Genomic DNA, 17,562 nt, shown 5'->3' on the forward strand with positions numbered 1-17,562 from the left:
GAGGGGGTTTGGTCTGGTGCATAACAAATTGGGAGCTCTTGTTCAGATCAAAATCGCTACTTTGAGATTGGTTTAGGATTGTTGGACCCAAAGGCAGTGTGGTGAGAGTTGGCACTTTTACTTCAGGTGTTGCATTCAAATAGGGTGTGCCTTGTGTAGCAATAGCACTTTCAGTCAGTAAGAGGTTCCTAAGGGTGAAGGAAGTCACTTCAGGGGTTTAACAGAAAGTGAGCAAGGCAAATCTTTTAGAATTGGCAGACAAGCTGGAGTTGTCTGTGCGAAAAAGGGAGGTAATTGCACCTATAGCTCAACATTTATTATTGCTGGAAATGTCATTGGAATTAGTGAAAATGGCTAAAATTCAATTGCAAATGAGGGAGCTTGAACATAAAAAGGGAATTACTTTCAATTGCAATTCAAACTGTTTAGAGGAAAAAGAAAAGGAAAGGAAGGCCCAAGCAGAGGAAGGAAGAGAGTTTTTGAACTTCAGAGGTTGGAACTGAGAACTTTACCTCTGTCACTTTAAGTCGACATTGAGAGGAGCTGTAGAAGTGATGACGACAGTGATGGAGAGCAAACCCATCATAGCCTAAGGCCTGGTGAGAAGATATTTAAATATGTCCAAGCAATGTCTAAGTGAGAAAGTGGCTAAACTAATGAAATGGCTGGTGACCGTCGGTGTTATTGATCCAAACCAAGTTGGTAGATAGAGCTAGTGAGGTATTTGCATCACTAGCAGAGGAGGTATCCAGGAAGTACGAGGTGAAAATGCCAGCTTAAGTGCATATGAATTAGTAGCAGAAGCCTACAGACAACATTTTAGGAATCTAAGGTGAGAACCTGGTCAAACATACATTCAGTTTGAAAGGATCAAACAAAGTAATTGTGATAGGTGGATAAGGGCATTGAAAATAGATCAAATATATGACATTCTTAGAGAGATGATTATTTTGGAAGAGTTCAAAAATTCACTTTGTGAAATTGCGAGAATTCGTGAAAGAGCAGAGAGTTAAGACTACAAGATTAGCAACAGAAATAGTAGAGTTGCCAAATCAAAGTTTGGCTTCCGACATCAATTTGAATCTGTGAGGGATAGAAATTGGGAAAAGGAGGTGGTAAGGGAAAAGGAGATCTCATTGAAGATGAGATGAAGATTTCCACAGAATCGAAAGAAAACCCATGAGGGGGAAATAGAAGTAAAAAATGCTCAGGTGTTTTCACTGTAATGAAGTAGGCCACATGAGGTTGCAGTGTTGGTGGTTTAGATAAAGCACTGGGAAGATGGATGTGGGAAAACAGGATAAACCACTGAGTTTTGTTGATGTGGTAAAAGGCGGCACAGTGGAAGCTAAAAAGCTGCAAAAGAATATAACCTGGTCAAGGTTTGGTTCAGAAGAAAGTGCCAAATCTCTTTAAAGAATTTACTTGCATGGGTAAGGTTTACTCACGTATGCCAAGAGTAGGTAAAAAAAAATTAAAGATTTTAAGAGATACTGGAGCAAGCCAATCTTTAATGAAAGACGAGGAGACATGGAATTCAGAAGGAGTATAGCCGGAGAAAATGGAAATATGTGGAACTCATGATGAGAAGAGCAGAGTTCCATTTTATAAAATGAAATGTGATGAAGTGGTCATAGGAGTAATAGAGAAATTCTTGGTTCCAGAAATACAATATTTATATAAAATGATATTGCTGAATCACAGGTGCGAGTGATGCCTACGGTGAGTTGAAAAGCCAGTGGAATATGAGGCAGCTGAAGTGTTACAGAAGTATATTCTGGAATTTTCTGATTCTCATAACAAGGTCACAAAGTTACAGGTTAAAACAGGAGGAGCAATCAAGGAGTAAAGATCTTGAAGTTGAAGTTCAATTATCAGAGACTATGTTTGATCAAATGGTTTAGAAAAAACAAGAACAGGTAGAGGACAAAGTGCATATTTAAATTTAGAGAAATGAGCTGAATTACAATAGAAAGATGAAAAACTAAAGCAGTTGTATCAAAACCTGTACACCAAAGTAGAATGGGTGTATCCAAGAATGTTACTAACTTAAAAGTAAAGTATTGATGAGGAAATGAAGACCATCACACACTTAGGCAGATGAGAAATGGGCAGATCATCAATTTATATTACCAGTAGGTTATAGAAAGGAGGTGGTAACATATGAATTACCAGGAGGGGGTCATTTGGGAATAAGGAAAACTCAAGCCAAAATACAAAAACACTTTTGTTGGCCTGGACTGGATAAGGATATGGTTGATTTTTGCCAGACATGTCATACATGTCAGATAATAAAAAAATTTAAGGCATTGATAAAACTAGCACCCCTAATTCCCATTCATGCATTTGAGGAACTTTTACAAGAGTCTTAATTGATTGCACAGAACCCCCATCTAAAACAAAAAAAAGGGAATCAGTATTTGTTGACTATAATTGATGTGTCTATTAGATTTCCAAATGCCATTCGATTAGGCAGGATCATGGCTAAAAAGGATTGTACACGAGTTACTCAAATTTCTTTTTACTAGATATGGACCACCCAAAGACACAATTGGATCAAGGGTCAAATTTTAGATCAAAATTATTCAAAGATGTTATGGATAGCTTTGAAGAAAAACAATTCAAATCCACTGGATACCAACCAGAATTAGAGCATTAGAACAGTGGCATCAAGCTTTAAAGGCCATGCTGAAGGCTTATACTCAAGGCAATCCAGAGTATTGGGACAAGGTACTCCATTTGTACTTAGGTGCAATTCAGGATGCACCTAATGAATCTACTAAATTCAGTCCATTTGAATTAATTTTAGGGCATAAGGTGAGAGAACCACTGAAATTAATTAAGGTAAGTCAGATCAGAAACTACATATTTGGACTATGTGTCAAATTTTAAGGGAAAAATTAAACAGACCGGGTGAGTTGGCTAGATAGCACTTGAAAGCGCTGAATGTGATGAAACAGAAACCAAACAAGAAATCACAAATTCATCATATTGCTTGTGAAGATAAAGTATTAGTGTTACTGCCAGTAGTAGGTGAACCTTTAAAGGCAAGGTTTAGTGGGCCTTATCAAATTGAAAGGAAAGTGAGTGAGGTGAATTATTTAATAAGAACACCAGATAGGAAGAAATCTCAGCATATAATGTGAATATTTTGATTTAGAAGGAAAGCAAAAGAAGAATATGTTATTGGTTAGAAAACTGTGTAGAACCAAAGTTCAGATGTTTCTAACTTGGATATTCCTCAAATTAAAATGGACAATAGGGAAATTCTCAAAAATTGGGATAAATTGAGTTACCTTCTAGAGGAAAACTGAAATGTCCTGAAAGAATTATTACAATCACATGGGAAGATGTGTGGGAATAAACTGGGAGTATTAATCTAATTAAATGATATAGAAAATGCTGTTCCAATTAAGCAAAATTCTGATAGACTTAACCCTCTAAAGTTGGCACAGGTTCAGAGATAGATCACTTGCACAAAGACAATGTAATTGCATTCAGTTGCAGTGAATTGAGCTCACCCATAGTGATGGTGCCTCAGCGAGCAGCCCACAAATGTGTGGATTATGCAAAGTCAATGCAGTTACAAAATCTTATTGATATTCTAGTCCATGGTTAAGAATATGGAACAAGCAACTTATATTTCTAATATGGACACTGAAGATACTGGCAGGTACCTTTATCTGAAAGAGTGAAGGAAATTTCAGCTTTTGTGATGCTGAATAGATTTTATCAATTTAAAGTCATGCCCTCTGGAATGAAAAATGTGCCAGCCACATTTCAAAGACGAACCAATAAAGTCATTTCTGGAATAACCATTTGTACATCGATGAGCTGGTGATATTTAGTCACATGTGAAAGGAATAATTAGTGCATGTATCAGAATTATTCAATTGATTTTGGGAAGCAGACTTGGTGGTAAACCTGGCGAAGTGTGAGTGTACATAACCCCAAGTTCCTGGGCCATATCATGGATATGGACAGATGGTCTCAGGATGTGAAAATAAAATGTTATTGGGGAGTTTTGCATAGCAGTGATGAAGAGAGAAGCACGATTGCTGGGACTGAATGGTTTTTAATCGGAACTTCGTAATGAAGTTTAGCAACACAATTACTCCACTGACTTGTTGATGAAGTGCAGAAACTTTCAATTGACAGAGGAATGGCAGAAAGTATTTGATAGTCTGAAAGCCATATTTACCATTACGCCAGTGTTAGACGGATCTAATTACTCAAAGCCATTCAAGGTGGCTATTGATGCGAGTGAATGTGGGTGTTTACTCTTGCGGGAACATATAAAGATCTATTGGTGTATTTCTTGCAGAAAACTAAATCATCAGCAGAAATATTCCTCAATTGAGAAGGAGACCTTGAGTCTGACATTGGCAGTAAGGTGTCCGAGATATATGCTGAACACGACCCCTTAATGCTTCTGGGAAAATTTAAGGTTAAAAATTTCAGACTGTTTAGATGGAGATTATTGCAGCCAATCATTTTGAAAATGATACATTTGACAGGATGAGAGAAATGTAACTGCCAAAGTGTGGTCATGACTGAAGAAGGAAAACAAAAACTTTTAGCGGCGTAAAGAAATGGACTGAAATGGACTGCAGTAGTGAATGTTTGCACGCTTAGAGTCAACGTAATGTATATGTATGTATTGTAGTGTACAAATTTCATAAAACTAAAGGCTTTTAGCAATGAAGCCTTTGTATATTGATGGTTTTTTTTTAAAGGAGGGAGGTGAGACAATCTTATGGTTTTTATTTTGTTCTTTTTTAAAATGAAGAAAGCTGGAGACGGAGGTGTTATAGTCTGCTCAAGCCAATAAATTAAACAGCGTGAGGCCTTGGTTGCTTTTTTTTAAATTTGGAACAATTAAAGCAGCTTGATTGGGAGGGATCAAGCTCCCACAGAAGTAGGATTTTTCGTTATAGCTTTTCAGTGGCAGGTATTGAAGAGGTCTTGAAGCTAAATGAGAAAGCTCTTATTCTTCTTTCTGTTACAGCTAAGAGCTGTTCCTACAACTAGAATTGCATGTGACACAATCTATTTTACTGAATTTGCCTTTGCCAAGGGTATGTTTATAAAATATTACTATATTGGAACAGTTATTTAGTAGTTATATATTATTGTTAAGCATTGCAATACAGTTACAATTAAGCCAATTCTTTTATTTTCACTCTGTCTGTTTTAATTATAGTGTCTGAATAAAATATGTTTTCTTTCAAGCTGGCAGCTTGACCAAATTGTGTCTAGAACACAACACCTTACACTTACCTATAAAATAAGAAAAACGTAGGGTCTTGATTATCTTTGTAATGTATTTTGAAGGAGTTTGCTCTGGTCCATAATGCCAGCAAATGTGTGGAAGGCTCTACCTCAGATTTGTGGAAGCTAAATCATTAAGAACTTAAAAAGGAAGTAAATATATTTTTGAAATATCAGAGTTAAGGGCAATGATGAACTGGCACATAAGAGAAGTTAAACTTGAGCAGATCAGACACTATCTTGTTGAATAGCTAAGCTGGCTTGAGGGGCAAATGGCCTATGCCTGCTCCTACTTTTGTGGGCGTAGTTTAAGGGTCTCATTAATATACAGTGACTAAAAATCTGGATACATGAATCCAAAAGGAGCCAATAGCAAGTCTTTCACTCGAGACTACTGATATTCCAGGGGCTGTTGCAGATGGAGACCCTGGATTCATTCAAGACAGCATGGGATGATAAGAAAGTGGAAGACAGCTGTTTTCCAGGCTGCAGAACATGGCAATCAGCCTTTCCAGCTCATGTTCCCTCTTTCACCAATATTTCACACCATTTAGAGCATTATCCTTCCTCAGAAATGTAGCAAAATATCATATTTTCAAATCAAATGCAAGATCACTTTTGAATTTAATATTTCAACGAACTGGTATGTACAGACATTACATTTAAAGTTAAACCCAACCTTTAAAAGCAGCACCAAGTAAATAATACAAAACAACAGGATTATAAGTTGGCCTAAACCATCACAAGTTATAATACACAGGCAAATTTATATTGGTGTAACCCCATGGGCAACTGAACAATAATAAGGAAGCCACAGGTGTTCAGTTGTCTGAACTTCACCTTGTGCCAGAATGACAAGCTGGGTGAGCTACCAACTTATCATAAATCCATAGTTCATTCATTCCCAAGCTAAATGCATAATTATGTGTAGAATCTGAAAAACTGCAAATGTCTTTTTGATGCTTATGGTTAATTTCAGACAGACTTGTCAGGAGCTGGTAGTATCCACTTCTTCCTCGGGGGCCAACAGGAACTCCTGGATCTGTTCCCTCACTTGAGCTCTAAAATAAATCACATTTAATGGAAATGGTAATTCATATAATCTACTGCACCACGTGCTATGAGAGCTCCAAATTCAAATTGAGTTACGTATTTAAGTCAAATTACAGATTCACTATTTTGCATTCATGTAGGTAGGCACATTGTAATCTCATAGATGACCACCAGTAAAGATAATGAATTGGCTGCAGATATTAATCCCTATTTTAACAACTATTAATTGGCATTCTAAAGTAAACTAAATCTCTCAACAATTAATTTCCTACACACATCTCCATGGGTGGGGGTTGATTCATGACTTTATCTCAGAGACACAGTCATACAGCATGGAAATAGATCCTTCGGTCCAACCAGTCCACGCCAACCATGTTCCCAAAATAAACTATTCCCACCTGCCTGTGCTTGGTCAATATCTCTCCAAACCTTTCCTATTCATGAACTTATCCAAATGTCTTTTAAACAGTGAAACTGTACCTATATCCACCACTTTCTCTGGCAGTTCATTCCACAAGTGAACCACTGTGTGAAATTGTTGGCCCTCATTCTTTTAAAATCTTTCTCCTCTCACCTTGAAAATATGTCCCCTAGTTTTGAACTCCCCTACCCTAGGGAAAAGAACCTGGTCATTCATCTTATCTATGGCATCATGATTTTCTAAACCTTGATAAAGGACATCCCTCAACCTCTTACCCTCCAATAAAAAATCTCCCAGCCTTACCAGCCTAATTTTGGATCTCAAACCCTCCATTTCCAGCAACATCCTGGTAAATCTTTTCTGAATTCAGTTTAATATTATCCTTCCTATAACAGGGCAACCAAAACTCCACACAATATTATGAACAGACCTCATCAACATCCTGTACATGACAGCCCAACTTCTATACTCAAAGGTCTGAGCAATAACTGACTTCTTAGCCAACCTAATTTCAAAGAATTGTGCACCTGAACCCCCTAAGATTCTACAACACTACGCAGGGCCCTAATACTAATAGAATAAGCCCTGTCCATGCTTGTATTATAAAAATGCAACACCTCATTTATCCAAATTAAACTTCATCTGCCCATTGATGAATGCATCAAGATCTCTCTGTAATCTTAGATAAGTTTCTTCAATGTCTACTTTCCCGCCAATTTTGGTGTCATATGCAAACTTGTCTCCTTTATTCTCATCTAAATCATTTACAAAAATGGTAAACAAACGTGGATCCAGTACTGATCACAGGCCTCCAGTCCAAAAATCAGCTCACTACCACCACCACCCATCTCCTATAATAAAAACAATTTTGTATCCAATTGGCAAGCTCACCTGGAATCCCACGTTATCTAACTAAACTAGTTAGACTACCATGCAAAACTTAGGGAAGACAGTAGAGCAAAAATGGCAGGAGTTTGTGGGTATAATTGAGGACACTGTACAGAGGTTCATCCCCAAGAAAAGAAAGATTATCCGGGGAGGGATTAGACAGCCATGGCTGACAAAGGAAGTCAGGAAATGTATTAAAGAAAAAGAGAGATCCTATAAAGTGGCCAAGAGCAGTGGGAAATCAGAAGATTGGGAAGGCTACAAAAACAGAGGATAACAAAGAGAGAAATAAGGAAGGAGAGGATCAAATATGAAGGTAGGTTAGCCAGTAATATTAGAAATGATAGTAAAAGTTTCTTTCAATACATAAGAAACAAATGACAGGCAAAAGTAGACATTGGACCACTTCAAACTGGTGCTGGAAGTCTAGTGATGGGAAATAAGGAAATAGCTGGAGAACTTAAGCACTTTGCATCTGTCTTCACAGTGGAAGACATGAGTAATATCTCACAATTAAAGGGAGTCAGGGGGCTGAGTTGAGTATGGTTGCCATTACAAAAGAGATAGTGCTAGAAAAGCTAAAAGATCTTAAAACTGATAAATCTCCTGGCCCTGATGGGATACACCCTAGAGTTCTGAGAGAGGTGGCTGAGGAAATAGCTGAGGCGTTGGTTAAGATCATTCAAAAGTCACTGGAGTCAGGGAAAGTCCCAGATGATTGGAAGATTGCTGTTGTAACCCCCTTGTTCAAAAAAGGATCAAGACAAAAGATGGAAAATTATAGGCCAATTAGCCTAACCTTGGTTGTTGGTAAAATTCTAGAATCCATCATTAAGGATGAGGTTTCTAAATTCTTGGAAGAGCAGAGTCTGATTAGAACAAGTCAACATGGAGTTAGTAAGGGGAGGTCGTGTCTGACAAACCTGTTGGAATTCTTTGAAGAGGTGACAAATAGGTTAGACCAGGGAAACCCAGTGGATGTGGTCTATCTAGACTTCCAAAAGGCCTTTGATAAGGTGCCACACGGGAGGCTGCTGAGCAAAGTGAGGGCCCATGGTGTTTGAGGTGAGCTACTGGTATGGATTGAGGATTGGCTGTCTGACAGAAGGCAGAGAGTTGGAATAAAAGGTTCTTTTTCGGAATGGCAGCCGGTGACAAGCGGTGTCCCGCAGGGTTCAGTGTTGGGGTCGCAGTTGTTCACATTATATATTAATGATCTGGATGAAGGGACTGGGGGCATTCTAGCGAAGTTTGCCGATGATACGAAGTTAGGTGGACAGACAGGTAGTACTAAGGAAGTGGGGAGGCTGCAGAAGGATCTAGACAGTTTGGGAGAGTGGTCCAGGAAATGGCTGATGGAATTCAACGTGAGCAAATGCGAGGTCTTGCACTTTGGAAAAAAGAATAAAAGCATAGACTACTTTCTAAACGGTCAGAAAATTCGTAAAGCCAAAGTACAAAGGGATCTGGGAGTGCTAGTTGAGGATTCTCTAAAGGTAAACATGCAGGTTGAGTCTGTGATTAAGAAAGCGAATGCAATGTTGTCATTTATCTCAAGAGGGTTAGAATATAAAAGCACTGTTGTGCTACTGAGACTTAATAAAGCTCTGGTTTGGCCCCATTTGGAGTACTGTGTCCATTCTTGGTCCCCATACCTCAGGAAGGACATACTGGCACTGGAACGTGTCCAGCAGAGATTCACAAGGATGATCCCTGGAATGGTTGGTCTAACATAAGAGGAACGGCTGAGGATCCTGGGATTGTATACATTGGAGTTTAGAAGATTGAGGGGAGACAATAAAAACTTGCAAGATAATACATGGCTTAGAAAGGGTGGACACTAGGAAATTGTTTCCGTTAGGCGAGGAGACTAGGTCCCGTGGACACAACCTTAGAATTAGAGGGGATCAATTCAGAACAGAAATGCGGAGACATTTCTTCAGCCAGAGAGTGGTGGGCCTGTGGAATTCATTGCCGCAGAGTGCAGTGGAGGCCGGGACGCTAAATGTCCTCAAGGCAGAGATTGATAGATTCTTGATGTCATGAGGAATTAAGGGCTACGGGGAGAATGCTGGTAAGTGGAGTTGAAATGCCCATCAGCCATGATTGAATGGCAGAGTGGACTCGATGGGCCAAATGGCCTTACTTCCACTCCTATGTCTTACGGTCTTAACCTTGTCAAAGACTTCACAAATAAACATCATCTACCACCTACCCTCACCAATTTTTTTGGTTCCTTCATTTAAAAAACTCAATGAAGTTTGCAAGACACTATTTTCCTCGCACAAAACTATGTATTATAGAAATTTGGCTGCGGGAAGGACAGGACTGGTTACTCAATGTTCCAGGTTTTAGATGTCGTAGGAAGGATAGAAAGAGAAGAGGGGATGGAATTTTTCATTAAGGAAAACATTACTACTGTTATTAGAGAATATATTTCTGAGGGGTCATTCAATGAAAATATATGGATTGAAATTAGAAATAAGGAAGGGATGATCCCTTTGATGTTATATTATTAGCTCCCCCAATAGTTAGAGGGAAATTGAGAAGCAAATATGCAGAGAGATCTCAAATATATGTAAGAATAATAAGCTTGTAATAGTAAAGGATTTTAAGTTTCCAAAATTGACTAAGACTACCATAGTGTTCAAGGTTTGGATGGTGAAGAATTTATTAAATTTGTTCAAGAAAATTTTCTTCAATACGCAAGTATTGAAATATTGCCTTAACCAACAACAGCCTTTTTTCAGTTGTTCTTCCACTGAGCAATTTCATGTAACAATGTATTTCTGTTCGGCCCTGGACAAAGCCACATTGCTGGATATTATCCCTTGGCTTAGAAAGAACAAGGGCTTATAATAGGAGAGCTGATTTTGACTTCATCATGGGGAAAGAAAATTGATATCCTCTCAACATTATAGTTGTTTGCAGCAAAGAGTTTACAGTTTCAAGAGCAATAAATACAATTTAGAGAGGTAATTAAACTTCGCTAAAGAAAGACGCATTTTGTTGAAGGTTTACCCTTGGCAGATTGCAATAAGCAAGTGACTCATTATACCAAACCATGCTTACAAAACTTAAATGTGCTCCATTAATCAGACAGCATTTGTAAATAATCTGGAGTGTGCAAAGAACTTAAGAAATAAAATTAAGATGCAAGGTTCAATCAACTTAAGATTGCCAGTCAGGCTGAGTGTGACATATTTGTGCATACTGGATGCTATATGTATTACACAGGACCTTGTTCTTTGCAAACAGAAAGAACATGTACACACATCACACCTACTTCAACAAAATAGGCAATAATCATTCTCTAGTTCATTTCGCTGGGCAATGATTTGACCAGTCAGTCAATCTTCCTGGAATAAATGCAAATAAGGCTTGGTAGTAAACAATCCGCTTTCATCTATTACACTTACCGTGGTTTGGGGTTAAACAAGTTAGAGCCATTTTTCAATAATTAATCATTTTGACCAGATTAAGCAATGAGAAATTAATTTATACGGTCATTCATTAACTACAATTAAGAATTCATGCATCACATGATGGACTCGGCTTATAATCTAACCTTACATGGAACAGAGAATGCACTTATTTTTGTATCAGAGTAGCCTTTCCCATTGAATTAGTAAGGTAAACATCCTTTTACATTAAATTCTTATCAAATTCCTGACATTGTCAGAGGAAATTTGAAAAGATTTACTGTGGCTAGTTTTAATTAATGTTTTAGTTAGACAGAAAAGTAATCACATTTTGCTAAATACATTATTTGAATTAGAATTAAGTTCTGTAATATATGACTAGTTTGTGACATTATCCTCTTCTGTCTTTACTTATTCAAAAACCTGTATCAACTGAATGTACCCACTGATTGTAACTTATTTATTACATACTGCTAAGTTTCAAATACTGCCTAGTTTCTGATCTTCTGTATTAGTTTTATATTATACAGTTTTAAGGTTTATGCAACTTTACTATTTGTTAAAAAAGATCTTTCTTCCAAGTCTTATCAAAGTTGCTAGTAAAAACACATTTCCCAGCAGATGGTCTCTCAAATAGTCATTGATGAAATGTTTGATTTAATGAAGAAGTCTCAGCAATAGATGAAGAACTGAGAGCATTAATCATGAAATTATGAAAGCATATATACTGTCAGAACCTTTACTGATTTTTTATATTAAATCTTATCAGTTTTGATTTGGAGTTATGAACTAGGAATTGTGAGCTAGGAGTGATTTGTGGGACTTTGGGACAACTTGTGGCAAAAGGAAAAGAACAAACAAGCTAGGACTATAGGCTAATGCTCAGTCTTGAATAAAAGTATTCTAATAAACATTGATCCCAGGAAGTGCATTCTGTTTAAACAGATAGCAGAAGTTGATAATTAACATGGTCAGTACCTGGGAACTGATTCCAGCAAGTCTGGAAGAGATCCTATGTTCTAACAGATGGCAGGTCTTGAATAGTAATTGAGGCCTTGGGAAGAGACAATTATTCAATTCTGGTTCTATTTGGATAGAAGTTCTTTTTAAAACTATGTTTCTTTGGAAGACAGTTTTGGCTGCTGTAAATGCTTGAAAGCTCCTTGCCTAATGTGATACACCAGCTTCCGGAAGCTCAAAGAGTAGAAAGCTGAGGTAGAACTATTGCTGTCTTTGCCTGAGTGAACTGAGGCAACCCTGTCCAATGTTTTAGAAAAGCGACCAAGGTGTCCACATTTCAGCACATTGTAAAAGCCTAATGAGTAATCTGACCAGCTTTAGTATTTTCTTTTATTCATCTCTTGTGCGTGAATGAAGACTGAAAACATTTTGGTTTAAAGCATAGACATTAATCAATTTACATTGCTGTTTGTTTTTTATCCTCTGCTAAGTTTATTGTGTATTTAATAAACTATTAAGTCTTTCATTTAAGATACAAAACAGGTGTCTAGAAAGAATTATTCACAAAGTCTGGAATTAGTTATTTGAAAGTCTGATGACAAACCAGTAGAGTAATTACTAGGAGTCTTCAACAATTTAATTGTACTGTGTTGCGAATAGAGATAGAAAGACTGATTTGGTTCAGCTGTCCCTCTGTGTCATGACAATACTCATTAATTCACGATAGGATGAAAGAAGGTACTGTAAAATATTCCATTAACTTAGTGAGAAAGCATAAAAATGACAGAAACAAACCATGGATGGTTTAATGAATAATTGACCTCTTAGGAAACCAGATCAGGGAAACAGAATTGATGTCACTAAGATGCCTAAAATAAAACAAAGAACTGGAGATGGTAAAGATCTGGAACAAAGTCAGAAGTTGCTGGAGGAACACAGGTCTCACAGCATCTGTGACAAGAAAGATGACATTGAGTCCAGTGACCCTTCTCCTAAACTGTTCCAAACGAGGGTTCCTGGGCTCAAAACATTAACGCTTTCTCTCCACAGGTGATGACAGATCTGTTCTGTTTCACTAAGATGAGTATTACTTTCTTTTAAACAATTAGGAATTGGGCATTTCGCCAGAGTAGGTATGAACTGTTCTAATAAATCAATTAGAATTCAGGATGCCTCTGATCATACACTGAGGGTAGTGACTGGTAAGAGTTAACAAGAGCTAGCTTTTTAATGGTCAAGTGTGCAGAAAGATGACAGAAGGAGAACGTCAGTCAACAGACAGCACCCAGTCAGCTGAAAGCTGAGAGCTAGTTTTCTATTGTGAATCAACTTCTTTTATTAGGTATAATTTATTTATTTGTTTTGATAAATTTAATAAATTCTGTGAAATATACTTGTGCCTGGAAATGATCTTGCAACCAATCAAGACTAGTTAACCTTTAGATTAGCTGTCTCAACTCAAATCAATAAACATAATTGACATAGGCCTTACAGTGCTGAAAATATGTTGCTGGAAAAGTGCAGCAGGTCAGGCAGCATCCAAGGAACAGGAAATTCGACATTTCGAGCATAAGCCCTTCATCAGGATTCCTGAAGAAGGGCTTATGCCCGAAACGTCGAATTTCCTGTTCCTTGGATGCTGCCTGACCTGCTGCGCTTTTCCAGCAACACGTTTTCAGCTCTGATCTCCAGCATCTGCAGACCTCTTTTTCTCCTCATAGGCCTTACAGTGAAAGTTAAAGTAAACCCAAAGGATCTTACCAGTCAGAATCCATTAAACAATTAACTGGTACTCTTTCTCATATTATAAAATGCTGTTCCCCATCACATTGGTTTTCTTGCAAATGTCTTGTCGGGTGCAAGATGAAAACCTTCAACAAGTGTGTCTTTTTAATGTAATATTTAAGTTATATCCAACCAATGACTCATTTGAATTTTATTGAAAGAATTTTTTTTTTATTATGTATCAGATGCAAGCCTATTTCTTTCAGGTTTTGTGAATGAAAGCCCTTATGGAACAACTTACCGGGGAGGAGAGTGGCAAAAGACAAGAAGGTTTGAATTGGTTTTGTGATAAGGCATCACGTAAATATAGCCCTACTAATGATTTGTAATGAGGTGTCAAATGCTTCCACGTAAGTAGATTTATTAGATGTCAAGAGGGTAGAAACATTAACATTCCCTTTGTTTACCCTCTATTACTTTCAGACTATGGACCAATGTAATTAAATCAACTCACTAATGTGATCTCCGCAGTTCAGTATTCAATGCAGTTAATGCATGTAAAACAACACTCTAATCATAGAACATGGCATTGCTTCATTTAATATGTACGTAAGTAAGCAAAGTACATGGCAGTGCTTCATAAATTATTATTCAGTTTGACCCCATTTTAACTTATCACTGCCTCCTCAATGGATTTGGAATGGCCTAACAAATGTTGGGAGTGCACATCTCATAAGCCAATAAATAAATAAAGGTCTTTAAATAAAAGCAATTAACATGACCGTACCAAAAGCAGAATCAAAGCTGATAATGGGTAGCATGCAATTTGCTGAACTGTGATTCTTCTATTGAAAATCATTTATTAAATAATCTAGACTGTGCTAACAGTTACACTGGAAACCAATTTAAGATCATCAGTGGGTAGACAAGCAGTCTAGAATTTACACAAGAGGACCCACTTTTATGTAGACAAAAAGAATTTGTACATACATTTCAACTTCATCATGAATAAAAATGGATCATGAAAACTATCAATCTCTGCTGCATTTCCATTGCATTGCCCTGAGTTTACCAACAGAGTTTACCTGCCTGGTCTGAGGACTAAGCTTGACAGTTAATTGTTTTGCTGCATCTCCATTCCATTGATATTTCAAACAATCAACTCTCTCCTCTCATGATGTACAAATTGGTGTCCCTTTTTCAAGTTTGCTTGTTGCATTTTAGTCTCAATGAATGCAAGATGAAAAGCTTCAACTTCTCATTTTCTTTCAGCAATATTGAAGCTCTTCTATGTTGGAATTGTTTTAAAATTAGAGGTCACCCTATATGACTGAAATGACAAGATTATGTTTTCTCAGAGTTGTGCATTTTAGAAGACAGTGAAAGCAGGGTTATTGAATACTCTTAGGCAGCGTTAGATTAATTCTGATTTGACAATGGCTATTGGACGTAGTTGTAATTATGGAATTCAGAACATAAACAGATCAGCTACAACCTTATTATAAAGTGGAGAAGGCTCGAGGGATCAATTGGCCTACTTCTGTTTTTATTTCACATGTCAGTAAAGCAAGTATATTGAAGGTTAATAAGAATAATATTACTACTAAAAAGGGCCAGATATATAATAATGTATTAAAGATACCTTTTTAGAAGACTACCTAAATTTTGATTGACTTACAAAATTTTGAACTCAATTAATAATGTATTAATTACATGTAATCTAAACTGGTTTGGAAATAACTGTTCCAACATATGCTTGAGCATCTTAATTCAGTGTATGTAAATTCACCTGCGTTTTCTGCGTTCTGCTTCAGAGAGGACATACTGAGGTAGTAGATCCAGCGATACCTACAAAATTAACCATAAAACAAAACTGATCACCTTTTTATTTAGAGCATAACTAGTTCGATGCAAGGCAGACACTGAAGGTGTTGAGCCCTTCCAAACGAGAAGAAACATGAAACAATGTCCTTGCCACTTCAAAACTATAACTAAGTTACAGACGGAGACATCACTTTCCTAGCAACAACTCTTCCACTCCCCCCAGATTATTTTTATGCTTGCTTCTATAACTCTATATGCAGTAAAGTCAGTGTTACAGATTGCAGCTGATCACAATAAATATATGGCACATTTTAAGATCTATGTTATTCAGTAAAAAGTAGTGGTTTTGTAATTACTGCTTGTCTAGTGGAGTTTCCACATCTCTGTTAATCTTACCTATTTAGCCAATGCTGCAGGCAATCAATATAACAATAAGGTAAAAGTGTCAAGTACTTTGCCGACACAATGGACAATTGCTCTGTGCTATATATGGAGACAGTTATAAATGAATTGAGACTAAATTGAAAAACAAATTTATGTTGCAAGAAAAATTCCTTTTTTGGATATCAAACATCAGTTATATATATTTGATTGTATATGCATCAGTTAAAAAAGACAATTTAGAGTTCAAGGTCTCTAATCTTAAGGAACAAGAAAGCATTGCTTGTAAAAATTACAGTAAAGAGAAGAACATTTGGAGTTTACAATCTGACTCACCATATCTTTGACAGTCAGTCTACAACTGTAGCATAGCATTGAAAGGAGATCTGTGGTTCTATTACTAGTGAAACAATAAAATTTAATTTAAAGGTTACTTAGGTCATCTAATACTTCATGAAATTTACAGACACAGCAAGAAATTGAAAACTGACTTCAAATGAAGAATCCTACAATTCAAAACACTCTACTCCTCCCTTGACAATTTATGTATTCATCATAATAGTGATGTACTATATAATGCTAATTTTGTTACAGTTAATCTAAAACTCTAAACAAGGGCTGTGATTGTGGTGCAACTGTTAAAATGCAGATTGGATCTATGGCACTTAGAGTTCTAATTTTTTGTCATATTCATGCTTTAAAAATCAATGTAAACCAATAACAATGGTCATGTTGTGGTTACTGTCCACATCTAAGCAGCATCTACATAGTCCTGTTAGCAAACTCTTTGTCCACCATTTTGGCCTAGGAGTGTAACCATCCAGGAAGAAAATAAATACTATTAACAGAAGATTTCAGTAACAATTCAAATGATTAGTTTTGAGTAAGTGAGAAAACAAAGGTTGAAATACACAAGTAGAACTGTTAGAGTCATAAGAGATGTACATGACGGAAACAGACTTTCCGGTTCAACTCGTCCATTCCGACCAGATATCCCAATCCAAACTAGTCCCATCTACCAGCACCCAGACTATATCCCTCCAAACCTTTCCTATTCATATATTCATCCAGATCCCTTTTAAATGTTGCAACTGTACAAGCATCCACCAGTTCCTGTGGTAGCTCATTCCATACATGTACCACCTTCTGCATGAAAATGTTGCCCCTTAGGTCTCTTTTGTATCTTTCCCCTCTCACCCTGAACCTATGCCCTCTGGTTCTGGACCCCAGTGAAAAGACTGTCTATTTATCCTATCCATGACCCTCATGATTTTATAAACCTCTATAAGGTCACTCCTCAGCCTCCAACGCTCCAAGGAAAACAGCCCCAGCCTATTCAATCTCTCCCTGTAGCTCAAATCCTCCAACCCTGATAAAATCATTGTAAATCTTTTCTGAACCCTTTCAAGTTTCACAATATCCTTCTGATAGGAAGGAGACCAGAGTTGCACGCAATATTCCAACAGTGGCCTAACCAATATCCTGTACAGCCGCAACATGACCTCCCAACTCCTGTACTCAATACTCTGACCAGTAAAGGAAAGCATACCAAATGCCTTCTTCACTATCATATCTACCTGTGACTCCACTTTCAAGGAGCTATGAACCTGTACTCCA

The 17,562-nt window shown here is 37.2% G+C and overlaps 1 protein-coding gene across 1 annotated transcript in view; it reads right to left on the bottom strand.

The window, feature by feature from the left end:
* Positions 1 to 5,919: 5,919 nt before the first annotated feature.
* The window catches only part of ctu2 (cytosolic thiouridylase subunit 2 homolog (S. pombe)), a 33,158-nt gene continuing 21,515 nt past the window's right edge, over positions 5,920 to 17,562 (bottom strand). Inside the window, exons 13-15 of the mRNA XM_060837640.1 lie at positions 16,282 to 16,345; positions 15,530 to 15,588; positions 5,920 to 6,332 (exon numbers count right to left, since the gene is read on the bottom strand). Coding sequence (XP_060693623.1) covers positions 6,260 to 6,332; positions 15,530 to 15,588; positions 16,282 to 16,345 — 196 coding nt within the window. The 3' untranslated portion in view covers positions 5,920 to 6,259. The remainder of the gene's footprint in view (positions 6,333 to 15,529; positions 15,589 to 16,281; positions 16,346 to 17,562) is intronic.

This window comes from Hemiscyllium ocellatum, chromosome 17 (genome assembly GCF_020745735.1).
Source record: "Hemiscyllium ocellatum isolate sHemOce1 chromosome 17, sHemOce1.pat.X.cur, whole genome shotgun sequence".
NCBI lineage: Eukaryota > Metazoa > Chordata > Chondrichthyes > Orectolobiformes > Hemiscylliidae > Hemiscyllium > Hemiscyllium ocellatum.